We start from the raw sequence: 11,656 nt of genomic DNA on the forward strand, positions 1-11,656 counted from the left end.
TCCTTAAATGACAGGGGAAATCTTCCCAAAAGGATGGCTGAGCGGACCTGAAAASCAAATTCCGATCACTTTGGAAGGCACCGCTGTGAACGTTGCTCAGCGCGAAGCTCCTAGCTGAGTGTCGATATTAACGCAGCAAGTTAAAAATGGGGTCTGGCTGCGAGTGCCGCGGAGCAAYGCGGAAGCATTGCCCCGGAGGAACCCTCGCTGGCACGGCGGGCACGAAGGATGCAGCCGCTGCTGAGGGCTTCTGAAAACGAGACCTCTCTTCCAGAGCTTAGGAGCCACAACTACAGCTTTTCTACCCATAGTGATAGTAATGTATATCTCATATATTAGGTCTGTATGTAATATATTAGGTACAGGAAGCTCTACGTCCCTTCCTAGCTGCTGTCCCCTTTAAAAGAGAGGGGTATCGTCTTTTTTCCTATTTAATAATTTTGTTTTATTTGTATGCGCTGCGCTTTATAATAAAACTCACCTCACTCTTTCATCCTTAGGCCCCAAATTCACTGCCAGTCAGGACCAATCGTCACGTGGGAGACATGAGCATCCTGTCCGATAACTTGTCGTGCCACCACGCCATCGACGACTTCCGCAACCGCGTGTACTCCACCTTGTACTCCATGATCTCCATCATGGGCTTCGTGGGCAACGGCGTCGTCCTGTAYGTGCTCATCAAGACCTACCGGCAGAAGACAGCCTTCCAGATCTACATGCTCAACCTGGCCGTCTCCGACTTTCTGTGTGTTTGCACGCTGCCCCTTCGGGTCGTTTACTATGTGCACAAGGGAAACTGGTTCTTCAGCGATTTGCTGTGCAGGATCAGTTCRTACGCGCTCTACGTCAACCTCTACTGCAGCATTTTCTTCATGACCGCGATGAGCTTCTTTCGCTGCATAGCCATCGTTTTTCCAGTGCAGAACATCAACCTGGTGACGGAGAAGAAGGCCAAGCTGGTCTGTGTTGGCATCTGGATCTTTGTTACGCTGACAAGCGCTCCCTTCCTGCGCAACGGGAGTTACGAACACGGCAACAAGACCAAGTGCTTCGAGCCCCCYGAAAACTCCCAGAAGACAAATCTCGTCGTGATCCTGGATTTTATTGCCCTGTTTGTGGGCTTCATTTTGCCCTTTGTTGTCATAACCATCTGCTACACCATGATCATACGGACCCTGCTGAAAAATTCCCTGAAGAAGAACCAGGCCAACCGCAAGAAGGCCGTGTGGATGATCATCATCGTGACGGCTACCTTCCTGGTCAGCTTCACCCCCTACCACATCCTGCGTACGGTCCATCTGCACGTGCTGAGGCTGAAGAACGCCAGTTGTGAGGATGCCATCTACCTGCAGAAGGCTGTGGTGGTCACGCTGCCCTTGGCAGCATCCAACTGCTGTTTTGACCCGCTCCTCTACTTCTTTTCGGGGGGCAACTTTCGGAAGAGACTCACCACATTTAGGAAGGTCTCTTCCTCCAGCATAACGCAGGCCTTCAGGAAAAAGTTCTCCATCAAAGAAAGGGATGAGGAACCCTTTGGAGAAAGCCAAAAGGTAAATGGGAAYGCGACGGAGGGCCATTCGTAGAGCGTTGAGTTTTCCTGCGGGATCTCAAATGGACAACCAAGATCACAAAACTGTTTCAGTGACGATGAACAAAGCCCGTAAATCATTGTCGCAATTAGGTATATAATAATTAGAGTGGACAGTCTAGTTTATGCTAGTTGGAAATGGGGCTGGGACTGTGAGGTGATGAGGAGCACGGGCTCCTCGAGCCGGGGCAAGCCCAGACAGAGCCCACAGCCGCGTCCAGCCCCTCGGCGGGAGCATCGGCATCAACGGCCTTTACATGAAGCCCCACGGACGTCTCCTCGGAGCGGGTTGGCTTGGGTTGGCCTCATGCAGGACAGTCCGTCCTTCCGGTACCTGGTGGAGAAGATGCAGCCCCGGCCCCACGGGAGGAGGCCCACGGCAGCACCACCCGTCAGTGACGAGCCGGGGCAACGCAAGACTGAACCATGGAGCATGTTTCACGGAGAAGGTTTGGGCCGTGTTTCCTGTGTAAATAGAAACTTCCAAATCTTAAAGATTAAAAAAGAAAAAAAAAAAAAAAAAGAAAAAGAAATTCCTGTGTTTTTCAGGTTAACCCACCAAAACAGCGCCAAGCTCCCCTCCTCTCAGGGGATGCAGCAATGTTGGGATGTGTGATCCAATAAGAGGACCAAGCTTAGCATTCAGACTGGAGAACAGGGATTAATAGCAAAAAGCATGTTTGGATGTTGTGGTCTCTGCGACGCTTCTTTATTCAAATAACATCGAGAAAATTGTGGCCCTGTAAAATGAGAGTGAGCAGAAGGGTCTGGCTCCGTGGCAGGGGTTTCTGCTTGGCAGAAGTGAGCTTTGCACTTGTACAAAAGGGTAGGTGTCTTCTGAGTCGTCAAAAGGCACGGGGAAAAATAAATTCAGCTGCAAATTAATTGGTGGCTGTGAGTTTTTATGAAGCACTGAAAAGCCTCTTTGGAAAATGCTAGGAGTCTGTAAATTGTGGAAAGCCCGTGAGTCTGCAGCCCTGCTGGTCCTGGCTGCTCCGGGGAACGCGAGCAACGCTGGCTTAGACCTCTGGAGTGTCACCACTGGTACCATTAATGTGTCTTAGAGCATAAGGGCATCGCGCATCTGTAAATAGAATTCGCCTTGGAAAACTGGGCTTCTGAATACATAGAAACAAAATGAACATTCCCCAATTTTTAAACTATTGTGCATTGTACAGTAAAGCTATATGTAATATATAAACATGTTACCAACCATTTTATTGCACTAAATGTCTTTTTTTTTTTTTTTTTTTAATGAGACAATGGGAAGGGGAAGAGAAATATCGGGGTGTTTTTTTCCAGTGAGGAAGCCAAGGATTGCAGAACTGAAGCAGCTGTGCCGTGATCCAGGGTTTGGGCAGGACGCAGCTTCCTGCAGCACCTGGGCACCTGCTCCGCCTTTTAAGGACAGATAGAAGTTAACACTGGTGGGTGCTGGCGGCAGAGGGAGGASGGTGAAGTGACATTGCACAAGGTGCAACCTGTGCCGGGAGAGGTGTCACCTGCTGGGTCACTGCAAGCGGCGGCTCTCGCATGCACGGAAGCAAACAGCCGGGAARCGGGAAGCGAAACCGGAGGGACGCGGTGCCGGGGAACGACACGACTGCAGAAATGCCAAAAAAGGGCCGCYGCGGTGCAGAGTTCCGGCCTTGGATCTGTGCGTGGGGTTTTTGGTGCATACGCTGCGATTTGTGGTGCAAGGGTGTCACCTAGTGCTTAGCTGCTCACAGAGGGATGCAGAGGCTGCCCAGAGCTTGCGGCCGCGGTCGCTTGCTCTGCGCGGCTTTATGGGAGACACACACAGGGCTGAGATGCAAGAGGTAACGATTTAAATGGTTTAATGCACGAGGATCCTCAAGGGGTTTCACTGAATGGAAATTTCCTGCTTTAAGGGTGATGCACCCGCAGGGACTCAGTYTGCAGGAGTAATCCTGTGAATCCCAATTTAGCATTTTTCTTCCCTGTTTTCAATGCAATCTGACATGAGGAGAGGGGTGGCTTCCCTGCAGCTGGAGGGGCAGCGCTGCACTCTGTATCCTTCCCAGACAGCAGAGGGGATGATCTGATTGCAAGGAAATTATTAAAAATAATAATTAAAAAGGGTAAGGATGAAGGAAAGTATAGGAGATTTTAAAATCCTGTCTGTATAATAAAATGCTGGTAGGAATGCAGGGCAACTAAGTGATTGCAGCGGTTTGTGTCCAGCTATCCCGGACCTACAAATGCATCTCCTGTTGCTGCGAGTTTGGAGACTGAACTTCAGCTCTCCTAAATGACTAATTGCAGCTCTGTGAGCATCCACGTGTGCAGACAAATATTCTGGGTCCTTGCAGCCTTGCTGGGAAGCGGGTGTGTGCTGAGCTCCTGGCAGCGCCGCTGCTCTGGCCTTCCCGCCGCAGGGACGAGCGGAGCCAGCGCCCTTGAATCACAGAACCATTATGGTCGGAAAAGACCTTCAAGATCCTCAGGTCCAGCCRCACACCCACAACCAGGCCTATGGGCTAGCAAACCTACCCCAGGCTTTGCACCAGCTTCGCAGGAAGATAAAGGCACCGATGGCAGCAGCTTTGGCAAGGAGAGCCCGGCTGGGTGCCCTCTGCCTGGGGAGCTGAACCCCCCAGCYGGGTTACATATCCTGCTTTTCCTTATTTTTCCCCATTTATTTCTACTGGATAGTTTTGTGAACGCRGCAGCGTTGCAGTGGGAGACGCTGAATACAGCTCGTTGTGGCCGAGGGGACGTCGGGCTGGCAACGCGACTCTTCTCCGGTTAGATGGATGTGGTGAGAGTTGAACGAAGGCTGCAAGGGAGAAATATAAATAGGATATATTGCCCACTTAAAACTGTTCAATCCTCCCTGCACTTTAAAAAATACCCACAAAGAAGACAGCGACAGCAGGGAGTTAAGGTGCAGAGTCCCCGGCTTCGTGCTTGTCTCTGCTGCAGACCGCTCCAAGCGCAGAGCTGTTTATCCAGGGCTGGTGGTGACACGGGGCTGCGTGGGGACACCGGGACCCGCTGCCACGTCACGTCCCGCACCCAGCGCGCCCTCGGGAGCCAAAGGGCCGACACGGGAGGCAAGAACCGGTTGCCTCGTATTTCTGAAATGAGAATCCCACGTTTCTTCCAAATGTGCCTTCCGAGTGCTCGTTCTTGGCCGCGCAGCTGGGATAAACAGCGAGGCCGCGCGCTGGGGCTGCCGCTTGCAGGTGGCTTTACTGGGGCAACGAGTCCTGCTAGATTATTCGCAGTGCAAATATTTATTTTTTGAGTGCTCTGCGCTCGCAGAGTGCAGGATGTTCACAAGCAAAGACGGTCACTTCGTGGTCACTTCATGCTCTTTCTGGTGCTGCTCTGGGGACTCTGCTCCAGCGGCGTCTCCTGATGGGCAACATTGCCCCGTCCCTCACAGCTAAACACGACACAAGGAATGAACTGCAAGTGGAGCCAACATGGAGCTTTTCTGCATCAAGGTGCCAGGCTTGCAGGGCTCTCCTGCGGCTCCCCTGCTGCTGGTGACTGCAGCTTGGCCAACTCAGCCCTGGGTTGCAGAGAAGCCTTTGGGTGAGGACCCCAAAACAGCTCCTGATGGGTCACCAGTCTCCATTCCGCATCTCCAACGGGGCAATTCACTTTCCTCTTCTCACCTTCTTTTCCCGTACTCATTTTCCCAGCAGGTTCTCCCACGCAGTGATCAAGCCCATGGAGGATGGGGCTTTTGCAGCTTCCACAGGCAGGGAATCTCACGGCTGCTTGGACCTTCTCGGCTCTTTTCCGAGGACAGAAATTAGACCCGTGACAATCTCAAAGGGAGAGCATCAGCCCTGAACAAAGAAATAGATTGCAATAATGGTTACAATGTGGAGGCTTCCTCCAGGAGCCAATATTTGTATTCTTCACAGCTGCATCTTTTTCTTTTCTTTCCTTTTCTTTTTTTTTTTTTCTTTCAGCCTGAAGTGCTCCCAAGTGCTTCGTGCCATGTGGCTGCTTCTTATTTGCATCAAAGGCCGGATCCGTGGCTGCTCTGTGCTCCCACGGACCACGTGTGCTCCGGCGAAGCCGCTGGTGTGAGGCCATCGTCGGCCTCTCCGGCGGCCGCGCGGGCCCGACGGGCCGGGATCCCGAGCTCCGGCCCCGCGGGGCTGGGAGCGCCGCGGCTGGGAGCGGGACCCCAGCACGGAGCAGCGGCCCGGGGGCCTCGGGGGAGCAAAACGACAGAAAAGGCACTGGAAACAATAAGGAGGGTTGGGGTTATTGGAGAAGAGAGCGAGTAAAAGAGGTTGTCTGGGGACAGCGAGGAAAATGCCAGATAGGAGAGAACTAGTGCGAGGGGAAAGACAATGGAAAGAGGAGCAAGGGAGGGAAGCAAGAGGAAGGCAGTGGGAAACTGGGGCAGAGCCATCCGCGATGGCACCCGGGCAGCTCTGCTGCACCGCCGTGCATCTCCACGGCATCTGCATCGCGCAGAGGGGAATCTTTTCCCCCACGCATGGAAATAAGTTGAAATTAGTGCAAAACTTTGATGCTGCAAGGGAAATAACTTTTTTTTTTCTCCCTATATGCAAAGAGGGGGGATTTAGAAAACGGGGAGCACGCAGAGCAGCGGGTGCAGGCGAGCGACCCGAGGGGAGGCCGGAGAGCGGCGGCGGCAGCAGGAGCGGGCGCGGGGCGGCCCGTGGCGCCCGGCACGGCGGCACTTCCACCTCGCGCCCGTCCCACCCGCAGGCTCTGCTCTGATGGCAAAATCAGCTCCAAATGTCGAAGTTTCAATGCGGACTACAGCTTTGTCACAGGCAGGTTTATTCCCGCTTGTTTTCTTCCCTTTCCAGCCTTCCCCTCCTCTCTGCTCTGCAGAAATCAGCCCTGGCGCTTCCCTTCGCCTCTCCAWGGCTCGTTGGCAGCAGAGCTTGGAGCAAAGCACCGGTGCCGGGAATGGCCAAACCTGGATACCTGATCCCTACCGGGGTCCTTGGCTAATCGGAGGAAGAAGGGAGCAGAGCGGCCTTGCGGGAGGCGCTGGAGGTGGGTGGCCAGGGCGACGCTGGGGCCGTGCCGGGGAACGCCACGTCCCTGCAGCCCAAGGCCGCRCATTTCCTAGAAGTTTTCTATATTTACAAGCGCCGGCGCGAGGTTTTGCAGAACCGGTCGTTACCGAGTCGCGCGCAAGCAGCCCTTTGCCCCGGAGCCTTGCGGCTCTTTTCTGGGCAAGCAGAAGCCSTGGTGCTAATGGGAGGGACAGGGCTCGGAGCCGGGCTGCCCGCTGCACCGCAAACCTCCCCAAAGCAACTGGCCTCCCCGCTCCGCGCTCGCCCCGGCGGCGCCCGACGCGTTTCCAGGCATCTCTGCTCCCGAAATTGCAGCAGCTGCTGGGAGGGAGCCTCRGCAGCGCAGCCAGGACTGAGTTTGCCGGGAAGCTTTTCCACACTGCTGCATTTCCGAGGAATTCAGTCCAACCAAGGATTGGGATACAGATGCGGAGGGCAGCCAGGATACAGAGTGTTTATACAAAGTCTCCGCCACATAACAAGYGAGAGAAAATGTGGTAAAACAGATGTTGTGTGCAAAGTGCACGTTACCCCGGCGCTGAACTGCATTCCTTGCCACGTGCCACGGCCGGGAGCGCGCGGCGCGTTCGCGGCGCTCCGCAAAGGGCTTCTCCACCTGCCCTGCACCCTCTCCACTGCTCACTGCCCTCAGCACTGCGGGTGCAATGATGTTATCGCTATCTGGTGACTTCAAGGGAGATTCTTGAGCTTTACGGCCTGGAGGGATGGAGAAAGAAGCACCAAAAAGCAGTGTCCATCATCTGCCAAGGTTACCCTGCTGCTCACTCTTGCCTKTCTGCATCGATGCCAGAAGTTTTTTGGTTTTAAGGTTTTTTTCCCTACTGATAGCCACCRGCTGCAGTTCTACCAGGAGGACATAGCCCCGTGCCTATGCAAGCAGCACAGTGAACGCTGCTGAGCTCCATGTCTAACTTAATCCCTTCATTAGAAATGGCGTTATTGGGTTAGTGGGGCAAAACCMCGGCATGAAGCGCGGCAACGATCTGCTGCCCCTGACGAGTTCAGGCGGTGGTGACGGACACGAGGTCCTTTCTGCCGGGGCTGCCTCGCGCCGGGGGCTCCCTCGCGAGCAAGCAGCAAATTCCGGGAACGGGCAGGATCTCACCCGCCCGGCAGGACCCGCGGGGGACGCTCCGCTCCCGCTGCCGCGCGGGCTCTTCCCGCGGCGCTTCCCTCGGCACGTGGATCCCGGGACGCTGGAGCAGAGCCGGGGCCGCCGCGAGCGCCTCGGAGCCGGGCTGCARCCCCGCTTTTTGCAGAGCCGAGCGCACGCGCTCCCTCCAAACCTGCCTCCGTAACAGCCTGTGTGCCACGCTGCCTCGCTCGCTCCCGCGCTCGAGCACACAGCGCCTTTCGGCTCGGATAATCAGGGAAAACGGAGCTCCGAGACCTCTGGCACAGGTCCGAACAAATCCCAAGGAGGGGTGACTTTGCTAGGAAGTAGTTAAAATAACCAGAATTGTTATTATTATTGCCATGCAAGTACAGAAAAAAAAAATGTATAAAAAAAATCGAAAAATATTCATATTCGTTTCTTATTATGGGCTGGAAGGAGAAACCGCAGCAGCTGCTAAYCACCGTGATAAGGGGTGGCTGGTTGGGGGCGGGTTGTGCATCCACGTCCTCCCAAGCAGCCGTTTMTTTTGTTTTTCCAGCAGCCTCCCAGCACCGGCCTCGTTCCCCCTGTCTGGAGGGGAACTTGTGCTYGGTGATATCCCCCTTATCTCTCGTTCCTCCGCTTTCTTGCTGAAGGTTTTTGTTTTCCATTAAATATCCTATTTCTTTCTCCCCATTAATTCATCTAGAACAATAGAATTTGGTAAAGAAAAATAGAAATTTCAATTCAAGTTTTTTAAAGGAAGAACGAGCATATTTTTGGCACAGGATCCTGCCTTTGTTTTATTAAGACTGACTCTTCTTAACACTCCTTTTCCATTCCAGAGACACGGCCCTTCCTTTATAAGCCCAGATTTCTTCCTATTTATGCTCCCTTCCCTCCCTCCTGACTCATTTCCACTTCCCATTTTSACAGAGGCGTTTTTTTTTTTCTTTCCTTTTCCTTCCACCAAACGATTCCCAATCTTATATTCCGCCCTTTAATTCCTCCTTCCCTCCCGGTTGCTGTGCCTGCCGCGGCTTTCTCGCTCCGAGAGCTCCTTGCTTATCGGGAACGATCCTGCACCACCAGTGACCAAAGTGCCACAGTGTCCCCAACCACCGCAAAGCAGCGAGGGAAACACATGTAAAACCCGACCTCGCCGCTGTCCTTGCACAGGCCTTACGATTAACTCCAAAACGGAGCAAAAGCACCAGAGATTTATTTGGTTCTTTTGCAGTTTCTGCCCCTTTTACCTCRGATTTCTTTCCAGGCAATTTGGCCAGGACTAGCCATGCAGAATGTCTCTTCTGCAGAGCTTTGCCACCTGGAGCAGCCCACCGCGGTGCGCCGAGCCGCGCGCGCCGGCCAGGCACTTCCCAGGCCCAGCTGCAGGGAAATTTCCCTGCCTGTCATCCTGCATCAGCCTGAAGGTAGGATGCAGGCAGCAGACATTTGGTCATTCATTTTCTGCAGTGTGGGAATGGTTCTTGCACTTGAAGCGATTTTAGGGCCAAGGGAGCCCTGGAGCTTGTGGAATGTGGGCAGTCTTTCGATCGTTCATCCCAAGTCTCACCAGCAACTGGCTATGATTTTGTTAGCTTTTCCGTGAGATCCCACATTTGCTAGAATTACCAGGGAATACCTTGAAATAACACATAATATATTTAGAATGGAAAACTAGGGGGAGAAAGAATGTTTTAATGAATGAAGGAAAGGAAAAAGGTCTTTCTGAGTGCTAAAATACCAATTATTACCTACAAAGGAATTATTTTAATAATTGAAGCAGGGAGGCCCAGGAGCCTTTGACACAAATAAAACGTTCATCACCCACCTCTGAAGACCGTCTTTATTCTGGATATCAGACACAGTATGCTCAGGATGGGGAATGAGACCTCTGGATATCACACAACACCACTAGTCATAACTTTGAAGGTTTAGCTGGCAATGGATAAATATTGAGGCTGTGAATTCAAAACAGTCCTTGAATCCCTGCCTTCAGTAGTCACATTCATTTTAAGCAGTATATTTCCAATTTGCAAATCCCATCCTGATGGGTCTCTTTCAGAGGATCTCCTCCCTAAAATTAGGTAAAAAAAAATATTTCRCTTAAGAAATGCAATCCCCAGGGYACTGGATATGCTTCACTGCAGATTAGTTAGAGCCTGTGGAGTTATGAGATTCCTGAGATGGAGAGCTGGAGATTCCAGGAATTCTCTCCAAGGTGAAATGATTAACCAGCCTTTTGTTCCTGGACAACAATAGCGTGGAAAGCAGGTCTGCCTTCCCCGTGCTGAGCTTGCCGGCTACTTTTTCTGAAGGATTTATAGGCCTGAAATCTGAGATGGAGCTCGATTTTCATTTTGCAATGATCAGTGAAATGCAAAATATTAGTGATCAAAGTAAGATATGACCTGAAAGAACAGCAGCTTATCTCCTCTGAGTGCCTTTCTGGAGGTCTAGACCTATTCTATAAATAATTTCTAATTTTTGGAACTGTAGTAAAATGTGTGACGTGCTGATCCTCACTGTTCATCGGGGCACAAATAGGAGCTGCTGCATTATCAGCACCAGAATCAGGCTTGGTGTCACATGCATGCCGTAAAACTTGTGGAATAGGTAGAAAGAAGTGGAAAAGTCGGTGTGGAGGCTAGGAATAGGTTTTGCTAATTACGTCATGAAGAGAAGTGTCCCGTCTTCTCCACCCGGACCAGCTACCAACTTRCGCCTTCCGGATCACAAAGGATATTGCATCCATCTGTTCCAACAAAGCGGCTCTTATACACGTCCCAAAGCTAAAATTTAATCATTAGGGTACTTCCAGGGGCAGCCTTTGACGCTAAATGATTTCTTTATTAATTGTCTACRAGACAGTGAAGCTACTGAAGAGAATCGGTGGCACATGGCAGGAGATCTGAACCTCTTCCATCTACATTTAGCATGTAAACTTCATGTCATGCTCTCCATGCCTGTCCAGAATTTATCCTAAAGGTTTTAAACCAGGCTTTTATATAGTGCCAGAAGATAACAACACCAATCTGCAGAGTATGTTTTTGACGTTTGCTGGGCCGGTACGTGTAGAATTAGGTGTAAAACCACTCCCACGGGTCTTCAGAGAAAAATCGTAAAGGGACAACTTCTTTACTCATTGCAAACTGACATTTATTTATTAAAGATGCACCTAAGCTCAATCCCACGTAAGCATATGGCTTGGCCAAGTATTTCTAAAGGTTGTTTTCTTCATCTGCATTATCTAAATGCTGAACTTGRGGTTTTTCTCCGGTAAATTTTGCTCTTCGCGACGTGAGCGAGCGCCGCGCTGGGGGGGTGTGCTGTGCGTGCACCGTGTGCCCAGAAGCACCTGGAACCTTCTGGAAGCTTCCGCGGATCACGGAGGCGGAGGGCTGGGCTGGGCCGGGGTGTCCCGACGCGGCTGTCACTGGGGTTGTCACCCCCGGTTGTCACCGGAGAGGAGGGCAGCATGGCAGGGCAGCCGCACCTCTGTCCCACGCTGTGTGCCACTTTGGCCACCACACTGAGGGCCTCGTGCATGGCCACCCGCCCACCTGGCACCTCCCCTGCTCCATGCCACCTCARCCACCCCTTCTCCCCTCCTTGGCCGCCACGTCTCCATCACGGAGCACCCACCCGGCTCCATGTCAGGCCACCCTCCCCACGTTCCCCGTGGCCGCCCCCCCGCGCCTCTTTGCGCGGGCGCGGGTGGCGGGACACGAGGGGACGATTTTGGTTGCGGCGCCGCCCGCCCTCTTTCCCCCCCTGCCCTCCCCTCCCCGCCGCGCTGCCGCCCGCCCGCCCGCGCGCGCCGCGCAGGCGCAGTGCCCGCATTCCATCATGGCGGAGCGGGCGGCCCGCGGTCGGTGGCGCCGGCGCTGAGGCGGCGGCTGC

At 52.9% G+C, this 11,656-nt stretch overlaps 1 protein-coding gene across 1 annotated transcript; it reads left to right on the plus strand.

Annotated features, from left to right (window-relative positions):
- The first annotated feature begins 522 nt into the window (after nucleotides 1–522).
- Nucleotides 523–1,844, plus strand: CYSLTR1 (cysteinyl leukotriene receptor 1). The gene has a single exon (XM_026054685.1). It carries the CDS (start codon nucleotides 546–548, stop codon nucleotides 1,581–1,583), a length of 1,038 nt encoding a protein of 345 aa, XP_025910470.1. The 5' UTR covers nucleotides 523–545; the 3' UTR covers nucleotides 1,584–1,844.
- Nucleotides 1,845–11,656: the final 9,812 nt, after the last annotated feature.

This window comes from Nothoprocta perdicaria, unplaced genomic scaffold, assembly GCF_003342845.1.
Source record: "Nothoprocta perdicaria isolate Ctin4 unplaced genomic scaffold, notPer1 scaffold_124, whole genome shotgun sequence".
NCBI lineage: Eukaryota > Metazoa > Chordata > Aves > Tinamiformes > Tinamidae > Nothoprocta > Nothoprocta perdicaria.